Below are 21,366 nucleotides of genomic sequence, written 5' to 3'. Positions count from 1 at the left end.
GGGTAATGAGGTTTTTTTTGAAATAGCCTTTAATAAAGGTAAGCTAAACCTAGCATGATGCCTCGTTTATTAACATTAACACACATGCCTGTGTGTACATGTGCATACTCAGTCCAGAGAAAGGCAGACTGTGACTTAATGGCTGGCTTTTCTAACAATGTTTCAGAAAGAGTCTAACAACCATGGAGTTATTGCTGTGTTAATGAGGATGCAGACCTGACAAATATTATTCTTGGTGACTTATTTGAAAAGACAGAGAAGTAAAATTCAAGTGGGGAAAAAAGAACTTTTTTTCCTGGATTTCCAGAAGGAAGTCATCCTCTCTCTACATAACAGAAGAATAAATTGCATAGGGGAGATACTATTGAATCTGCTGTCTAAAAAAACAATGAGAATTACATTGAGTGGTAAGAGACAAGGAAAACCTACTATTTACTTAATTTTAAAGAAAAAGAAAACCCGAGCCTCAAAATACAGTTGACTAATAGGATTTTTAATTTGCTTTAAAAAGCCTCTTTTCAGTCTTAATCTGCAATCAGATACTGCTGAGCTGTCCTGCTAGACTGCAGCCAAAACAGCAAACAAGCTCATCTTACCTTCACTTGAAAAACTGCTGGGCACAGCAGTACATTTGCTGGAAAACAGCTATAAACAGTCACATAATTGCTATGAAAGCTTTCCCAGAAGATGAGTTAAAATTTTTAAAATATCCCTGAAAGAACTAGGATTATCACATAACAGTGCTTATGTGACATACAGGATCCAAAGATGAGTGAAGGTGGGTGATCAGACAAATGCCACACACAAGAGTTCAGCCTACAGAAGAGAAACTTTTTAGTCAGGGGCCAAGATCCCTCTCATTCAAAGTCTTATCTCAAGTGTAAACCTGCCTCTCTAAGAGAGTACAACTAAGTAAACAACCTGGAATCATTACTCCAGTTGCTGTTGGGTTACAGCATACAAGGAAAAGGAACCTACACCCAACATCACACCCTGGGTATTAATAATACAGACATGCTTATAAAGTTCTGGGATTGTGCATCCAGTGTCATTAGTATCAGGTCTATGCAGTAGCAAACAACTGCTCATTAGTAACTGTTCTTGAAAGAGCAAACTGTATGTCCCTAGTTCAAAGGAAACCCCTGCCCACCACAATCTGAGCTCCTAGGTGTTGCCTCTTTGCTGAAAATTAAAACAGCAGCTAAAAAATTTGTATTAAAAAACAGAATAGGTCAAGGGTTAACCCCCCATCTTCTCCTTTCCCATCCCCAGAATGAGAAAGCACAGATTCAGGGTGAAAAGTTTTTAAGTTTTCACCAGGAACACACATATCAGTTTCACTTGAAAAGTCTCCCAAATCAATTTTCATTCCTTTTAATAGCCAAAGTTGTAGGAACTAACTTGCTCATCAGCAAGAGCAGCACCACAGGAAGAGCAGCATCTGCAATCAAGCCAGTTAATGAAGGTGCCCATCCCTGTCTCTCCTCCACCTGACTGGCTGCCAAGGCAGATTTCATTTCCCTCCAAGCCTCCCCCATTTGTCCACCATGCAAAGGCATATGGCTTTTCACCAAAAATATACCAAAAAAGGAGGTTAAAAACATGAATGCTCAATATGACTGTCCCTTTGAGATCTTCTGGGAAACTCACTTGGGACACTTTTGCCTAGACTGACCTTCCTGTATTATTAAAATATATATTACCACATTTAATTTAGGAACTTGCAAAACCACCACAGTATGCTTATCCAACACAGACTGTTGTGTCCTAAGGCAAAAATTTCTAAATAATATACATATTTTTGAAATCTCTTAAGTCGTTTAAATGAAAGTAACAGCCACAAGAGAGCGCTACCAGCAAAGGATTCAGTCACAGGAAGAAATCAGACTTCATGCTATTCAGTGTAATAAAAAAATAAAGATTGTGGTTAGGCAGTCCTATTTGCACATCTAAAAAGTGACCTCAGACATTTAATTGCTATAGCTGTGATCTTCAGAAGTCAGAAAATATTCTGGATGTCTCTATTTTTGAAGGTGGAATTTGAGGTAGAGCATTGACTCTCTTTGTTTCAAAGGGAGATTAGTCAGCAGTTTCTGGATTTTTCACACCTTTAAAATGATCCACTCCAACACCTGAAATTAAACAGCTTTTCTAGTATTACCAGTTTTTTTCCTGAATGTTTGTAGCTGACTAAAACTCAATGCAATGAGTTAAAACAACAAAACTGAGGCCTTGTTGTTGTTTATGATCTCTGTGTACTGAGTATCTGAATACCCTGTACTCCCTTCTTACTTATCTTTTCAAGAAAAGTGCCAACAAATTATAACAACAAAGTCAACCTATTTTCCTGGAAGAAGCAAATGGAACTGCAGCACTTTTGTCCATGCAAAACAGAAGGAGTTCCTGTTTTTGCAATTTCAGCTTCTAGTATCTTATCATAAAAGGAAATGACTTCCAAAAAGTATCCCCAAAAAAGAAGTGACCTAGAACTTAAAAACAATAAAATAAAAATATAAACACATGCTAACCTTACTTCTTAACTTCTAGGGGGAAGGAGAGGCTCTAAAAGAGAAAGCAGTAATGAAAGCAACCTATTAATATTCAGGTATTCTTACAATGGCAAATTGAACCAGTATTTTGACAGAAAAGTTATTGACAGAATTCTATTGTATGGGTATCTGTAGAAATCCCTATAATTTCAGCCAAGCAGCATATTCTACCTTAAATGCCCATTCTCACATGCCAAAAGTCACACAAACATCTACACAATCACCTTGTGCCTTACTGTCAACCATGGTGACCTATAGGGCCTGTGGCACTGCTCTTTGTTTTCTCCTCCCATGTATCAGGTAACCAGTTGGTCTGACCTCCCTGCACTTGAAAAATGGAGCAAACAGCAACACCACACTTCAGCCAACAGAGCCTCTTTTAATGCTGGAAGGAGCATGACTGTCACAGCACAGCAGCTCCTTTCCTATCCCATGCTCTAATTGCATTTTACATACAAAGAAACTAAAGAGACCTGCAAAATGCTCTGCTTCTGTATGTGAAAATAAATAAATGCAAATAAATTATCAACCCTAGTGCCCTTAAAGACTTCAGTCATTAACTTGAAGAAATCAGGATTTCATCATCACAGTTTGCTCAGGTTTTCCTTGTTCCTCAGCCCAACTGTACAGGCTTGAGCAGGATGGAACAGCAATTTCATTTATAAATAAGATATGCACTGTCAACAAAGAGGTATTAATTTGTATGAGGTATAACATCATAAATCTTCCTGCCTTCTGAATTCACAATAGACTACCATGATAAAGCTCTCATATTCTGGAACTGTTTTTCCCTGCTCTGCCTTGGGGAACTAGAGAGACACATGTGGATGTCTGAGATAAAAGTATTGCTCTTGGGATTTATGGTATATTATATAAGCTACATAAATATTTTTCCCTCATCCTTATTTTTTGCACATTCTACTACCTTTTGATGGCTAGACAGCATTAAACTCCTGATGTCACCTTCTTACCTCAGTTTTTACCATAATTTATCAGAATTCCTCAGAAGGATAATAGAACATTTTTAATGAGTATTTATCATTGGGAAACATCTAAAGAGCTTCACACATTGAATAAATTGGTTCTGGCAGGATTTATTTTCAAGTATCTTAGAAATTATCATGCCATGTAAAGTGCTAAAGAAATTAACCTTTAAGGTAAATATAAAAGAAGCATTATTCACCAGTAACAATGAAGAAAAATGCAGCCTCATGAGGGCCAATGCTAACAGCAGCAGCAGGAGTCCAAACAAGGGGTTTTGGGCTGTCTTATCATGGCTGAGGTGAAGGAGCAGGAAGCAGAGCAGCCTTCAGACACATTCCTTCCTGCCATCTTTGCCCAGGATGGGCAGAGTGAATGCCAGAGCAGCACAGGGCTGCCTGCAGCAGCCTGAAACGCTGCCTTCAGCAAGAAGGAACTTCCCACATCCTTGGGGCACACAGCCACAGAAACCCTGGTGCTGCTTGTGGCCAGAAACAACAGGTGTGTTTTGCCTCCCAGCCACTCAGCACAATAAGCTTACCCTTCAATAGCCATCCCAAATGACTTGAGGTTCCTCAGAAACCACATGCCAAATACTGGTCTTTCTACACAGGTGTGGTGTTTTCCCACACCGATTTCAGCTGTAATTTACCTCACCACGTCCAAGGTGACCCAAAAACAGGAATGGGGAAAGGGAATTCCTCTTCCCAGGGCATTTCAGGAGACAGCCCAGCCCTACTTCATCTTCATCTTGGTTAAAACACTATAGCCACATGATGCAAATTACAGAGCCTCCACAAAGAACTGTGCCACAAGCTGGCAGGGTTCAGGTTTTACCTGAGAAAGCTATTTTGCTCTGACATGACCTATGCCAGACCAGTTACCATCTCCCAGAGGGCTTTCTTCTCCCAGTCACATGCCAGCCCTGGTTCAGCTGCCCACCTGCTGCCAAGGCTGCTCCATGAGCCAGATTAAAGAACTGACTCTGGTTTTGATTACAACTCATCAGAAATTTCCCCAAACTTCAGCTTTTGTCATTCTGTCCTTCCTCTGCACTCAGTATGAAGCTGGCCTAAAAGCACAAGGGCTGTATAACTCAGCAGTGTGGTAGCTGTGACTCTGTGCCAGACCTTGTTTTGCCAGGCAACCCAGTATTATGCAGATTCAGTAAAATCAACCATAAAATATCCTGAGTTTCTTGTGCAAGAGATAAGATGCAAACTTCTTCAGTTATTCAGTAACTAAATCTGCAACACACATTCCTGCCCTTCTTTGAAGTGGTCACATTTCTGAAGTTAAGGGTTGGATTCAGAAATTATTTTAAAACTTCTTTATAATCTTCTCAAATTGAAAGGTGTTACATGTAGTTACTTGAGCAAGTAGAGCATAAAATCTCTACACTCAATATGGGAGATACTTGATGCTGAAATATAAGAAGTGCCAAGTGCCAACTTGTCAATCATTTAATCCTCAGGATGGGAAATATGTAACCTAAAATAAAATTTCCACAAGGAGAAAACTGCAACACCCTGAAATAGGAGTATTATTCCTTCTCTCTTGAAATTGGACATGTATATCTCCACATCCTTAACTAGTGTTAAAAACCCAACACTCTAAGGTGCTTAAAAGCAGCCCCCAACAATTAATTATTTCAAAACCTATAGAACATACACAGAAGCATACCTTCAACATGGAAAGATCATCTCTGACATAAAAAGATTATTCATTTGGTCTTTAATAGATGGGTTTATAATTCTGTTTCAGTCAGGAGTCTGAAGATATCTACAGTATTATTGAACACAAAATTATCTGTGTGGGCATGGAAAAGTATTATGTGAAATGAGTAAGTCTTCAGATCCCTAAAGTTTAGAAGGCTCACTTGTTCTCCTCTCTCTCACCCAAGAGGCTACATATTAGAGTTTCCAGCACCTACAATGAAATTCAAAAGTGGAAGGCAGTTTTCAGAGTAACTCCAATGTACCACCTTGTAAAAAGCTATAGTTAGATCCTGTAAGCACTTCTTTACTTTTTTTATTTTCAATCATGTGAGTGCTCTTACTAAGTTGGATGAGACTACTCATGCTCAAAATTAACCATTCTGACAAGTGCATGCATGATTGAAGGGAAAAAACCCACTACTAAAATGCAGTCATGACTCACCAGTTGTTACTGTTTGATGGATATCCCATTCCACAAAAAAGCTATGTTGCCCAATTTTGGTAATTACTTAAAAACTGAACAGTGCTGCCACAAGTAACCTTTTGAATAAGCATATTCAAATTACAGAATATTCCTTTTACCTACAAGGAAATGTCTGTGCCCTTCCTACTAGCCCAAACATTGTCCTAACAGAGTTGCCTTGGTAAAATATTGTCACATCTGTTGTCATTTTGGCTTTCTGTTATTTAAGCTTTACAGGGCACATTTTTTAGATTTGCCAAGAAATAAATTATGGAAGTTGCCACAAAACAAAAACATGTCAGTCATGACATAAGTATTTGAGAGAAGCCTGACAGCTGTATAAGACAAACATCTGAAATCACAAGACAACAACTTGCTCTTTGAAACTAGGGACAATACACCACCACCAACTGGAGAATTAAAGCTTACAATCACCTCAAGCATCCATCAGTGTGGCATTAACAGCATGAATCAAATCATGTTAATGCAACCAAGAAGCAAGTGAGGTGGGCAGAAAATTAGGAAATAAAAATGCTTTTTAGATGTACAACCCCACCAAAAAGGCAGGTGGCATGGGAAACATCCTGGGTAGTATTGCTAGGGTTACAGCAAAGGGAATGTGGATTCACACTGTTAATGTGTTGGGTTAAGTGACTGTGATGCAACCAGGAAAAAAGGTCCTCATCAGGGCTTTTCTAAGGGATAATTTGCTGAAAATATAAGATGGAAGTGTGTGTTCCTCCTTTTGTCATGTCCATTCCCCTTCCATCAGTAGTGCAGGATCACACAGTTGAAGGATGAGGAGCACAGTGGAGGCCCAGTCAGCCTTGTGTTTGCCCACGGAGAAGTTGGAAGGCAGATCTGAGCAGGAGGGGACCTCCATATGGGCTGGTCTACTCTGTGTGCCCCAACTGAGCCCAGTGTGTGTACAGGGTGGTTTATTTGGCAGATGCTCCATTAAACATTCCTTCATAGAAAGATCCTGCTGGGATTACTGGCACTCCTTAAAGCACAGGACATCCACCCCAAGGTCCTCCTCAGCTGGGTCTGGAGGTGCTGTGCAGTTTGCATGATGCCCCATGTTTGTCTCTATCTGGTTCCTGCCACCCCACTGTGAGCCATGGTACCTCACTGGCAGCAGCAAAGGAGACAAAGAGGTGCCCTAGCCTGGTCATGCCGTGTCACAATTCCTGAAACACGTGGCTTACTCCCCTCTCCATCACCAGGCCTGGCTGGGAGCAGTGTCCATACCTGACAAACATTTACACCTGCCCATCCTGCTGAGAGCAAAAGAGGGGACCCACAGCAATGTACTAACTCACCTCTCAAGTGAATTTGCAAAGTGGGAGTTAAAAAGTGCCCAGCCCTTCTACCAACTGTAGTCCCACAGAAATGTTCATGCCTTGCACTTGAAAGCTGTGTGTGTCTGTTACAAATACCCACTCCCAAAGATCTGCAGTGGCACATCCTGCTACACAGCTGTCAGTTCAATAAACATGGGTGGCAAGGGGCTATCGCACCCGCCCACTTCTTACAGCAGTGGTACATGTATGCAGATAGAGCCCTGGAAATCCCTATTACAGTTCCCAAATTTTACATTTCCAAAGTTTGGTTGAAAATACAGGAATTAAAAAAAAAAAAAAATTAAAAAAAAAACCCAAACCATTCTTGGTCAGTGAAGGCCAAGGTCAATCTTAAAAAGGAGGAATTATGGCTACAGGGCAGCAAGAGAGAAACCACTGCTATTTGTTTTGCCATAACAAACCCGATTCCAGAAGAAATTAAATCTAATTGAAAGACAAATTAGATTTCACTTGTAATCAACAGTGGCTCTCCACAAGTGCATTTGGTTTATTGAGCAATGCTTAACCATAACATAGACAAAACAGTATACTAAATGTTTAAAAGTAATTTAGTATACATCTAATTTTGCAGATTGTTTTCTATACCATTTTAGTATCTATGAAAATAGAAGTATCAAGGCCAAACACAGGTAAGAGACAGAATTCACAGTTCTCCATCTCTATCTCATGATTGTACAGAAAAAAAAATCCCTCAATTTTCCAAGTAATCTCATAAGTTGATATTCTCAAGTTTCACTGAGTACTTCTGCGGCCAGGAGCCATGAAGTACAGAGTTAGCTACTCCACAGGTCATAAATAGGTAAGACTAGATCTCCTTGCTAAGTTACACAAAACCCATTACAGAAAGGTCACTAGTGGTGTTCAGCAGGTTTCTGCTCAGACTGTGACAAATTTCAGTGATCTCCCAACTGAATGTTGTAAATGACTGTCAAGATTTTTATTCACAGATTTCTGCTCAGGTCTCAGGTGTTTGAAACAGTACTGTACAATCTTGGAGCCCTCAAGACATTCATTAAAAACTCCTTCTTCTGTGCTTTAATTAAGAGTTGACTGTCTTCATGAAGTGCCATGCAAACACAGACAACTCTAACTTTCCATGTCTAGGTGTTGATAGCACAAGCATCTTGAAAGTCACTTCCCTTGTTAGGATTTTGCACAGTAATGTCAGCATCCATGCTACACTTCCAATGACAAGGGTGTTTGCTCCCACTCTCTCCCTCTCCTTTAACAAGGGACTTCCTCTGCATTGCAAAAAGAGCTTGCACTTCAACAACATGAAGGCACAACACCAAAATGCTACAGAAAAGGAAAAAAACCCTACGAATTCTCATATGTACACGATATGGCCAAAGTACAGAACTTTAGAACTACAGAGCTGGCCAAGTTAAACGAATTCCAGCTTCTCATCACTAGCAGACCCTGTGGAAAAGAGGCTGCTCCTGCTCTCGCCCCCCCACTTTGACTGCTGCTAACAGAGGACTCAAGCAGCCAAGAGGACAACCCAGGTAACTTCTTAGGGTGACACCCAGAAGTGGAAATCTCACCCTGCCTTTAATAAAAACACATGAAAGCCTCACCTATGTGCCAATTTTTAACAGTTTAATGTGTCTCATGAATGCATAGTGAAAAATCACTCTTACTATGGATTTGTAATTTATGCTTATGTCTAGCATGTGCAAAAGAGTGAAGATGGTACGTAATAAAAGGAATTTAAGGTAGAAATATATGCAAAATAATTAAAGTACACAGAATATGGCAATCACCTCAACATCAACAGTCAGTATCGACACTCAGAGCAATTTCATTTGTATGCAGAGATGCACACCACATCCAAACAAAAATTCTCATGTAATTCCTTTAAGAAATATCCTAAACAGTCTGCTTGCCATTTTCCTAGGAAAGGAAATTACTCAGTACTACGTTGAAGAACTAGCACACAATTAAGATGTATTGTTTCTACAAATCCACTTGGAAAATAACATGAAGCCTCCTGAGTCCTATTTTAATCAGGACTGAAAGTACACTGCACTTGTTCTACCATCAATATATGTAAGCCACATAATTGTCATGTTTGTTGTTGAGCCAGTTGCAGAGTCCTGATTTGGTTTAGACCACAACTATGCAATGCTTCCAGAAAATACAGCAAAGTATATATGCTGATAGCCAACACATTTATGGTGAGTATTTGGCACTGCAGACAGTTTTATTAGAAACCAGTGTTATGTTCAGTGTGAGTCAATAATCATATTCTTTAAATAGAGCAAGCAAATATAATTTTTTGGAAGCCAGCTACGACTGCAGAAAATCTAAGACCCTTAAGAAATCCTTGTCACAAAGTAATTGTTGTGAATGAAACACATTACTCTCGCTAAAACATTTTCCCTTGGTCTTTGCTGTAGGTACATTAGACTTCTAAACAGACAATGGCATGTCCTACTGTTTCCTACATACAGTTAGCTCAACATAGGATCAGGCTGTGGCTCTACTGCTTTGAGAAGAAATTTCCCAGGGACACACTTCTCAGCAGAGGCAAATAATGTCAGTATAATTATAGTATATATTGATTATACTGACATATATCATAATTATACTGACATTATAGCAAGGAAAGTTCTCTACTTTCCAGAAGAATTTTGTTAAGTAATTTTTTCGTAACATAATAGATTTTTAGAAGTCTGCTCTTCACTTCTAGATCATTATATAATAGGTAAGACAAACAACCCCAAGGAAAAACGTTTTCCACATAAAATCTAGATCTTGGTTATGCACATTAATGCTCAGAGATAGCAAAAACAACATGATAAAAACAAAGATTCTCTTAAGCTTTAGGATTGAGTTGAACTTCAAACCTTCTGTCTATTCTGTGCTTCAGATTATCACACTGACACCACGGAGAATAAAATGTTAAAGCAATGCTACAGAGAGCCACCACAGTGCTAGACAAAGGACACAGGGCAAGCAGACAAAAGATGCTAAAATGACTTGCAGATCAATACTTCATCTTCTATTTCTACAATGAAAGGAAATTGTAGGACTGTTCCCAGTCTCTCCAGGGAACAGAAGCGTGGATCTAAAAATGTAACAGTAAGTGTGATCTAAAAATGCTACAACAGCCTTTTGAAGATTGCTGCAATTGATTAAAATGCAGACTACCTCTGAAAAGTGGTACCCAGCTGAAAACCTACTTACTCAAGTAATTTTGTAGTCAGATCAGTTCCCTGATCCAATTCAATCCAGACCTGCAGGAGTGCTCACACAAAGACTAAACAACTGGTTTGCTTAAACACATGACTGTTTAAAGTACTCATAAAAATTCAGCCTAACATTTAGGGCAAACAAAACAAAACTAATACTGTTGCTCAAACCATAACTTCTGAAAGAAAGCACGCAACAAGACTTTTACAAAAACCTGCATCATTTCAACTGCCAACAGGAAAAGTTACTTCAGCATAGTGACAGTAGTGCATGAGAACAAGCTGGCCAAGAATAAAATGAGACTGGAAGTTGAAAAGTTTCTGATCATCAAAAGGACTGATGTCCTAGGGCAACTTTCCAAGAGAAAGAGCAAAGTTGAAAAACCAAGACAAAAGCCCCAGCTAGTTTCATTCAGTAAGTTTTATGAAATTTTATCTAATATTGTGCAGGCTTGTCAATGACCCAAAGGGCTATTGCCTCGTTTGGAAGCTATGGAAGTTCTTAATGAATTTCAGACAATAATGTTTTCTCTAACAAAGCCACTGTTTCAGCCTCTTGGCTAGACCAGCTAGCTTGTTTTTGACCATTGCACACATGCTAAGGAGGGAAAAAGGGGAGGGATGATAAAGGACTGATGAAGATCCATTCAGTTTTGCACCGAAGTGCTCAAGGGCATGTGCACCAATGGGTTCTGCTGCCTGCAGAGAATGGCCATAAGCCCCAGCAGCAAATCAGCACTTGATTAGCTGTAGCAAAGTTCTCCAAAATCACATGCATGAAGTGAATTATAGGATCATCAATGCTGAAAGAGACCTTTAAAAGATCCAGTCCAACTGTCCACACAGCACTACCATGGTAACCCCTAAACCACTAGGACATAACACCCAGCACCAGATCCAGGTGTCTCCAACACCAGGGAGTGACTCCACCACCTCCCTGGGCAACTTATTCCAATGCCTAACCACCCTATTGGTGAATTTTTTTTTTTTTACTATCTAATCTGATTTTCCCATCTTAAGGCCACTTCCTCTTGTCCTCTTATTGCAGTCACAGTAGAAGAAAATGGCCCCCACGTCACTGCAACCTCCTTTCTGATGGTAGTAGAGAGCCATGTGGTATGAATAACAAGAATGACACAGCTGTGCCTCTCATGAGGGTATTTCTGCACCAAACCTGCTGCCATTTCCTAAGATAGACCAGAATTCACAGATGCTAAGAAAATTACTGTAATAAAATTGAAAAGCACCAAGAGAGGGAATCTTTCTACTCTGTCTAAAGCTTTTCTTGGTAATTAAGATTTGCTGTCTTGGCAGATTCTTCAGTGTCTATAAAACTTCTCAACCCTGAAGTTCTCCCTTTCTCTGACAGGAACAACTGAGGTAACCTCTGCCAACAAGTGCTTTTACTGGAATAGCCAGCGCAAGTTGGAACTGCTGAACATCAACATGATTTATGGTAGTTATGAATGTATTTTATTTTGCTTTTATTAGCTTCAATGCTACAAAAATTTGGTGAGAGCTTCTGGAAGTAGCTATTGTTGAGGATATAAACTATCAGCTGTGAAAGAGCTCCTGGTTCCCATAATTGATTCTATCAAAATACCTTATAAAACCAAAAGTGAAAAGCACACTTTTGTACCTTTCTTACCTATCATGCTATTTCACAAAAGACTGTTCTTGTTTGAGACAGCCTCAGTCATTTATGGACTGGATCATCATACCTGTCAAGCTCATGTTCAAGGTCTTGGCATTTTCTGTGTTGCATCAAAATTCCTTTTGGATTCCAACAAATTCTCACATGAAAGACTGGCTGGTATAATTTGATAAAATTAATTAACTAGAAAGTTCTGATACACCAGAGTAGGAAATTACTAACAAATATCATGTTGTTCAGATTTCCTGGTTGGAATTTTATTCAGCAATTACAAGATTTAGCTACTTTGACATTGGATCACTTCTGTCAAAAATAGTTTATGAAAATTATTTTTAATTCAAGTTAGCAAAAGTTGTGTGAACTTAACAGTCAGAAGTCAAAATGTCAAAAAGTTTTCATACCAAAAATATGTTCTGTTTTGATAAACCACTTCACTTTTCCCCTTCACTAATAACCAACTGAAAGTACTCTTTATGCAAACCACTTATGAAATGTTTGAGTTCTCAAATACTTTCAGAGTAGGTAAATGCTTTTCCAAAAGTTTCCCATGTAACCTGCTCCTCACAGCACAACTGGCCCGCATGGCAGATGCACTAGGGAGTATTGCACAGTATGAGGGTGTGACTTGCACAGCAAAGGCAGGGGAGCAGGGCTGAGAGCCCTGCAGTGCTTTGGGCACTGCACCTCAGGAGGACAGAGGCACTGTCCTGACTCATTACATCACAGCACTCACAGAATATACTGCCTCAGGTTTTGCCCTGATCAACAGGCTGCCTCTCTCCACACTGGATCCATAAAGAGTCTGTGTTTAAGGATGAGTTGAACACCACATAATATGCACATTAATAACACTGAATGAAAGTCATTAACTTGCCAAATCTTGGCAAATTTAGTTGCTCAGTAGCTTATAGGTTGAAAGACATTTGGTGTTCCAGCTAAGGACACAAGCTTACCTTTTCACTACAAGCTTCAGTGTCTTGTGTGAGCCTTTCACCAGACAGATTGCTTCTTGTCGGAAGCCAGACAGGCCCACATCATTGATGCCAACAATTTCATCCCCAGCCAGTAACTTGTCCACAGCTGCAGCTTTGCTTCCATCTTCTATCTGAGGGGGGAAAAGAAAGTACGTAAGAAATAGTAGAATTATACAGGTTGCATAATGCCACTTTTAAAATAAACTAATGAGCTTTCAATACTGGCTTCAACAAAAATTAATACAATAATTAAGTGCTTAACATAATTAGGAAGGCACATTAAAAATCACTATAAAGAAATTATACAGAGTAATTATACAGAGACAATTAGAATATGAAATAAATAAAAGAGAGGAAATCTCCTGAGAAAGCTAGAAAGCTTGAGGGAAATTTGGGAATATAAGGAAGAACTTCTTTGCTGTGCATGCACTGGAACAGGTTGCCCAGAGAGGTTGTGGAGTCTCCCTTAACTGGAGATGTCAAGAACTGTCTGGATGCAAATCTGTGCTCTGGGATGACCCTGCTGGAGCAGGGAGGATGGACCAGATGATCCTCTGTGGTCCCTTCCAACTTGTTCCATTCCATGATTCTGTGAAAAGCATCTGTCATCTTGACCTCTGTTCAATACAGAATGTGTAATCATACTTGCAAATAGAGCTCTGGGCAGGCATCTAAAAATCTGCTTCTCTAGAGAAGGCAGCCAATAATATAAACCATTTTGTCAATAACATTAACATACAGCCAACTCCAAAGATCTGGCATGCAATAAAATCCCAAAATATTGCTTAACAGGCTGGTCTAGAAAATGAAGGTTTTTTCATCAGGAGCATAACATTTAGGAAAATACCTGAAAATTTACCATCCATACAGCTAATTAACAGCTCTGGCTTAAACACACAGTGATACTAAGGGAATTTCACTGAAAGATTATTTTGCTGCCACAGGCAATTCTTGAATGCATTAAATTATTATACAACTGTTCTTTAAAAGAACAGCTAAATTAAAGGCTTTTGTAATTCCCACCCCTACAAAGCTAAAAAATCCCACATTAAAAGTTACCCATTTTCAAAATTTAAAACAAATCTCACAAGCTTAATCAGACAGATTAACAAGTACCAAGAGTTTGAACTGATTTTGAAACGATGATTACAAGGATGTTATGAGGTTATGCAGAGAGAAAATTAGAAGGCCCAAAACCCAGCTAGAACTTAATCTGGATACTGCTGTAAAGACAATAAAATATTTTCATAAATACATAAGAAAGCAATGGAGGGCTAAGGAAAATCTTTATCCTTCACTGGATGTGTGGGGACCATCCCTCTAAAAGATGGGGGCACTTCAGTACATGGTTTAGTGGTGGACTGGGCAGAATTAGGTTAACAGCTGGATTCTATGATCCCAAAGCTATTTTCCAAACAAAACAGGTCTATGATTCTAAGTATAGCTGTAGGTATTGAACACTTTGCAATTCAATCCCTTGGCTTTCTAGTTTCTTCCTATCTCCTTTGCTGTCAACACAGCCTCTGGCTTCTGAGTTGCTTGGCTTCATGATCTATGTATTTAATTTTATTGCTCCCTCATTTGCTCATAATCCATATCCCACATCTTCCTATACATTTGACACTTGATCTTCAAAGACTTTCATTTATGTCTTCATTATATTTTACATTGACTACAGTATCTCTGAGTCCCACATTATTAAATGCCAGCAAATTTACAAAGAGCAACTTCTTGTAATCACCCCAACTGCAGACAGCTTCACAAAGAACTGCCATCTTCTGAGGCACCCAAGTCAATCAGCAATGAGATAAATCCAGAGGAAAGTAACTTCATGAATTCTGAAGCTCACAGTACAGGTTTTAGAAAGAGTACAGCCACAAAAATATAAATTAAATGAACTAATAAAAAAAGCAATATCTCTTGATGAAAGTACTTTAGGATGATCTCATACAGCGCTCAATCTCATTGCAGGCACATAAAAGCTCTTTTCATGTAAGTTCATTATAGATGTTCTTAAAAATCTTCAGGCCTGTAAACCTAAGCCAAAAAGAATACTATGAAAAATGCTTAGTCTTACATCCCATTCTAAATCAAGAAACTTTATTTACAGAACTTATCTTAAAAAAACCCAGATAATTAAAGACAGAGCAAGTTTCATCTAGTTTTCAAGTTATGACCTGTCCTCTGTCCTGCTCACATATCCCCTGAGCATCAAGAACTTACCAGAATACCAAATTATCACTGCAAATATTCATTTAGGTTGCAACCAAGGGAGTAGCAGTGGAAATTGCTTAGATGTAAGTAAAGATTTCAGTTCAGAGATGTCAAGTGTAGAGCATGTGCCATATAAGGGACACTGAAATCAGGATGAGCAGAACAAGAGAACAGGCAGCCTGGGACACATATCTGATGCCCAAGTAGGTTAGAAAAGCGGAACAAAAAACATTAAGGAAAGTCAGAGCTAAATCACTAGAATTGCTGGAGAAAGGTCAGGGCAGGGGGTGGGTGTTGGGATGGGACACACATGGCAGGGGCAGAGAGGGAAAGTATCTTGGAGGGCACTTTAAATTCCAAGTGTAGATGACAAACCATTGAAACCATTTCAGACCTTACGCCCCAAGCAAGGCACCCAAACATAATGACAAGGCTGAGACACTCCTGGGCCCCAAAACACTTTCTGTCTGTAAAAAAAAAAAAAAAAGGGGGGGGGGGCAAAAATCAGTCTCCTAGGATTTGAAGGAATGTTCATTGTTCTCAGTAAGCATGTTTGTTTTTTCTTCAGGCTGGCAATGCACTGACAGCAGGGAGTATTCAGTTACCCCCTCTGAGTTTTAATTTCATCAGGGGAACTACACATTCCACACAAAGCAAGCTTTCCAAAGAGACTCTGGCTGTCCAAAACAGCATTAATAAAAAAAAAACCTCAAAAAGTATTTAAAAAATCGAAACCTAAACACAAAGCTGAAGCCATCCTCATGAAAACTTCAAGTGGCTTTAAGATCTTGTCTTCAGATCACCTACAGGTACTGAGAATAAAAACTACACATCCATTCACAGCAGAAGTCTTTTCAAGCTGAATAAATTTGAACATAAACCTTTCATACTCAGATCTATACACGGCTGTACAGATATGATTCTACTTGACAATACACTTTAAAGTGGAAATGGGAAAGTTAGACAGGAAAAATACAGTTTCTTCTGTTACACTAGAAGTCCTTCCTTTAAGTCATACCAACTAAAAACATTAGGCTTTGCACACATATAAAGAAACACAGCCAAAAACATCCACAAGGAAAAGGCCTCTTCAAATACACTGCTTTATTAACCTGCCTTCTTTGTGCAAAACCGGACAATACCATTCCAGTTTCTACTCCAGGTTTTCTTCTGTTTTATTAGTTTTAACACTTATTGGCTTTATTTATTCACCCATTGAGTAACTTCATCTCATCAGGCCTTAACTAGATGTGTAAATACCAACCAAACTACATAAACATTTTAGAACTAGCAAATTCACTCAAAAATGTCATTGCTTGTCATACCTCAACCACAAATGTATTTCACTCACCATCTTCAGAGTCAGCTGTGCTATGCTGTGTTTGGGATTTAAGCCCATCTTTTAAGACTGAAGCCTGTATTACTTATCTACCTAGCATCAATCTCTTTTAGGATTTCAGGTATCCAGAAAAGCTAGGTCAATAGCTGGAAATAAAGCCCTGAAAATGCAGAGGGAGGTTTTAAGATGTCTTTCAAGAACAGTCAGGAAGAAGAGATCTGCCTCAGTCACTATCAGCTGGCAAATACAACTGGATGCAACCTAGCACGAACTGAACTCCCATAAGCACACACATCTTTGCATTTTTCTAGTAATAGCAGGAAACAAAAGACATAGAAGAAAAACAATCAACACCTTATTTTCTTATAAAGAACAGGCATAAGTGTTCAACAAACATATATAGTTACACAGCTTATCTTGAATGAGCAAGGGTTCCAGAAATGCCCTCAAACCATGCTTTTGTTATGTACTAAAAAGTCATACCCTCATACTGTGCTAAATTAACAAGTGTAAACATGTTGACTTCCTATCCTTAGCAGTGATGTTGGTATGCTACCAAAGAAAGTGCTTCCAAAAGGAGATGAAAAGGATGTTTGTTGACCAAAAGCATCTGCTTAGACAATCTCCATCTCTCACCCTACGGTCCCTGATGACCTCCCTACAGCCAAGAGCAAAAGCAAACTTTGGGATCTGTGCACCAGGAAGGATTGTGAGTGCAGACTTTGCCATCATAACAATATCTGTATTAATTGTCACATCTTCCCAAATTTATTTTTGCTTATATCACATCCACAAAAGAGGAAGAAACACTGATTCAAAATGTATATATGAGGATTTAAAAAAATTGTTGAAAAAACAATGCACATGTAAATCTGGTATGTGAAATTCTTCTTGTAAAAAGAAGACAGCCTTGAAACATGCAGAAAATATCTAACAGCTAGCTAGAAGCACAAACATATTCAAAGGATACTTACAAGTCTGTATTCCCCCTGTTGGTAATAAAAAGAAAGGGAAAAATAATGGCTTATCTTTCTAGCTTTGAATTGCTGCAGTGTTGATGGGGAGCACGAATTCTAGCATGTGACCCCTTCACTTCTGTGTTTATCAGGTTCAATGCTTTCCTTAAAATACCCACATTCCTCTATAGGCACCTGTATAAACAAGCAGGAGACAGGTTGAGGAAATGCTGTGTCATATGAGAGATCTAGTTTTGTTTACAAAGCCAACAGTTTCTTGTCCACACTCTCTTTGGACAGGGTGGGAGACGGGATGGAAACCCAAACCCACAGACAAACACAGGAAAAAACAGCACCACTTATCAGCATTCTGCTATCAACTGTGATAAACTATTTTATCATAATTCATTTCTTGTACAGCCAAGAAATGTTTCCCTGGTTGTTTGTATTATGAGTATCTAATACAGTTTTTCCACAAACCTAACATCTTTGTAGAAGATCTTCAGAACAAATAAAATGTGGAAAGTGTCAATTATTTTGATTTGCAAAGAGTTAAACAAAGGAGAAAAACCTCTACAGTTCAAGCCTGGCATTTGTGTAACTTTAAGGAATGAAGAGAAAAATAACAGATCTGACCTAACTCCAGCTATACATTCTGCAAATGCATTCTTGAGTGCCAAAGGCTGCATTCACCAGCAACACTGGTGGCTCAGACTGAGGCAGGATAAAAGAGGGGTGCAAACTCCAGCAGGACCTAACTGGTCCAAAGACAATGTGTGTGTGTGTGTGTGTGTGTGTGTGTGTGTGTAAGGCATCACACACAGGCATGCATACACTAGAAGCTGAGCAAGGCTAATGCATTTGACTTTTCATTCCTATACATCCTTCCCACTCCATATGGATGTTGAAAGAGACTGCTGGAAGGACACCTGGAAGGGAAGAATCTCCAGCCCCATTTTACAGATGGGCTCAGAAGCTTATATGGAAACAAGGCCCAAAACAATGCAGCATGGCTGCAACAAAGCAAGGAATTCCACACAAACCTTCACATTAATGGAGGGTCCCTGTAACCCTGAACCACCTCTCCCCACAGACTGCAGGGTAAATAATCAGCATTAACTACTCAATATGAACTTTAAACACCACCATGTAAAAAAAAAAAAGCCAACTTAGTGATGAGCTACCAACTTGCAAACTCTGTGCCTATGCAATACTATCCAATATTATTAATTTGGCAATTGCTGCACTTCAATCAGAGAGGTGGGTGTCTGCTGCATTTGGTGATACTCTAACTTAGCACAGAAGCCAGAACTTCCCCTTTGCCTGGTATCATAAATTCACACCCCACAGCCATTGTCCATATGTGCTCCTCCTGAGATTATCTTTAAACATTACAGCAAACAACATTAAAGTTCAGGAATCTTTAGTCCAGGGCAATGTATTTCCCTAACAACAATTTCTTTCTTCCCTAGACCCAAGGGAAAGGGTTCATGGTCACTGTCACAAAACCACTGCACAGGCAGAGAAATCCCCCTGGCCCAGCTGCTCTTTCAAAGTGTCCCCCATTGTGCTGCACAGATCCTGAGCTGGCAGAAGCCCTCCCTTCTGTCAACAAGTGATTCTTAAAAATCAAAATGGAAACATTTTTTTAAAGGGTAGTGTTGAGTAACAGGACACAGTCTATCACAGCCTTTTCTAATTGCTTGCTATTTAGTGTATTGAAATATTTGCATATTTACCCAGTAATCTTTTCCTTCCTTTGTTGCTTTTTGTTTGAAAAAAAGCGCATATTTTGAAAGTTGGTACAGTTCTTTAAGTATTTATTCAGTTTTCACAACAGTGTCCATGCCACTGTTTTGACAAAGGGCTGCTGTCACTTTCACTAGAACAGGCCATTTTTGTGGGGGATTAATTACAGCTGTAAAAACTGACTCCAGGCTGAAACATAACTTCAGAGTTCCTCATGCCAGAAATGTTTAAGAAGTAAGGTAATACATCCACCACTTCCTTTTTTAACAATTCATACATACACTGATTAACATTTTGGTTCAACCTACATTCAAAACAATACCTACCATAAGCCTGTGAAAAAATATTTCCAATTGCAAATCATCAGTTACTATTTCTAAAGAGGTTACTGTTATTATTATTACTGTTATTATTATTACTGTTTCTTTAAATCACAGGGCTGTTATGGACTAAAGACCAATTAAAGTACTTGAAGTTAAGAATTTAATGAAACTTTCCCCCAAGAAACTAATGATAATTTCCAGATGAAAAGTATCAGGAAGAGAAACTTCACATAGATTTATAGGTTTTAAAACACTGAACAACAGCTGTTTATTTTAAAGGGTTTTTTTCAAAGTGATTCCATTGTTTCAGCAACAGAAGTTGGAAACTTTTCATCACTGCTGAACAATTCTACTAGAAATAAATTAATAATAATTTTTAAAAACCCACCAACAAAAACCCAGAACCCACAAACCCCCAGAAACCCTTGATGTTTGAAAAGCATAGAGCTGATGTATGAAAAAAAAAAGTGGGGCTGCTTAGTGTCAAGTACATAGCTGGTCTTTTGCCATTAGTACCTAAGCTTTACTAGTTACATTTTACAGCTTCTGAATAATATTTGCACATATGCCAGAGAAGCATGCCTGCATAAATTCCACATCTACAAAGCATCTAAATACAGACTGTAGTCTTTGGAAATCTTTCTATGCAAGACCCTCAGGGAAGCTTCCCAGCTCTCACAGTCCCTACAACCCTAAACTGGCACCCAGGCCAGAGCAAAGCCAAAGCAGACCCAGCTTACCTGGAGTAAGAATAAGGCCAAGACAAGAGGGGAAAAGACTGAAGTGAGTGAAGATTCTGGAAGCAGGGGTGATGGCAGAAGCCTGTTTGTAGTGTTGATCCTGAAACTAAACAACTCCAGGGCTGTCCCTCCCTCACACCAAAGGAACAGTTACAAAGCATAGCTTAAATTCTGGGGGTTTTTTCGTACCACATCAACAACATCTAAACACCTTCCTACTGCTGTTTGATACAGCATTCATTTAGACAATCTGTACAAAGCTTACTCAAAAATTACTGAGAAATAACTCCCATTTACTTTCAGCCACGAGTTTAGTTTTGCATTTTACAGAAACTAATGGCACATCCAGCCCAGAGGGACCCATCTGTAGTCACATATGCCTTATACTGTTTTTAAACATATTTTGCTATATTTTTTTCCCTTCCAAATGACAAAATAATCTGTGTAAGAATGGAATGAATAATTCTGCTATGAAAAGAAATAGCCAGCTGGCCTAAAGAGAACTGCTTTCTTTATATGCAGTTTATTTATTCTAACAACCTCCAAGCAGGGAAGTTTGATAGGGTTGGATTATCCATATTTATTTGCCCAAGTTTACTTATGGATGACTATATATATATAGACTGTTTATGTATGCAATCTGTGCAGTTAACATTAAGCATTTTTATAGGTCTGCATTTTTGTACTTTCAGCTATTATGAACACAATAAGAATGGTTTATAAAGAGGTTATGCCTAGAAACAACTTGTATTTTATCTGTCCAAACTGATAACAGGAACAGACTTCCAAGAGGAAAAGTATGACCTGACAAAGTAATCTTTCTGATCATAAGGTTCAAAGTTTTTTACCTTGCAACTATCACACAACGCTGGTTTATCTTTCTGCCTTCCTGTCCATCCCAGGAAAATAATGTCATGGTTTGCCAATGTACCCTTGACAAAAACAGACTGAATGCAATCCAAGAGCCTACAAAACCACTGCATGATTAGGGAAAGGATAGGAGTTACAGACAAATCAAATTTTAAAAATCCCTGAATGTGTCTGTATGATCATGTAGATAGGACTGTGCATTAATTCAAAAAGGAAAAGACCAGTTTCATTAACTTGCAGTTGGTTTGTGAAGGACTTCAACAAGTCTGAGAGACAGA

At 38.9% G+C, this 21,366-nt stretch overlaps 1 protein-coding gene across 1 annotated transcript in view; it reads right to left on the bottom strand.

Moving 5' to 3' along the window:
* The window catches only part of SHROOM2 (shroom family member 2), a 116,116-nt gene that overhangs the window by 56,568 nt on the left and 38,182 nt on the right, over window positions 1-21,366 (bottom strand). Inside the window, exon 2 of the mRNA XM_066545345.1 lies at window positions 12,877-13,028. Within this exon, the coding sequence (XP_066401442.1) occupies window positions 12,877-13,028 (152 nt within the window). The remainder of the gene's footprint in view (window positions 1-12,876; window positions 13,029-21,366) is intronic.

Source organism: Molothrus aeneus, chromosome 2 (genome assembly GCF_037042795.1).
Source record: "Molothrus aeneus isolate 106 chromosome 2, BPBGC_Maene_1.0, whole genome shotgun sequence".
Lineage (NCBI taxonomy): Eukaryota > Metazoa > Chordata > Aves > Passeriformes > Icteridae > Molothrus > Molothrus aeneus.
This window is presented reverse-complemented; position numbering and strand designations above follow the sequence as displayed.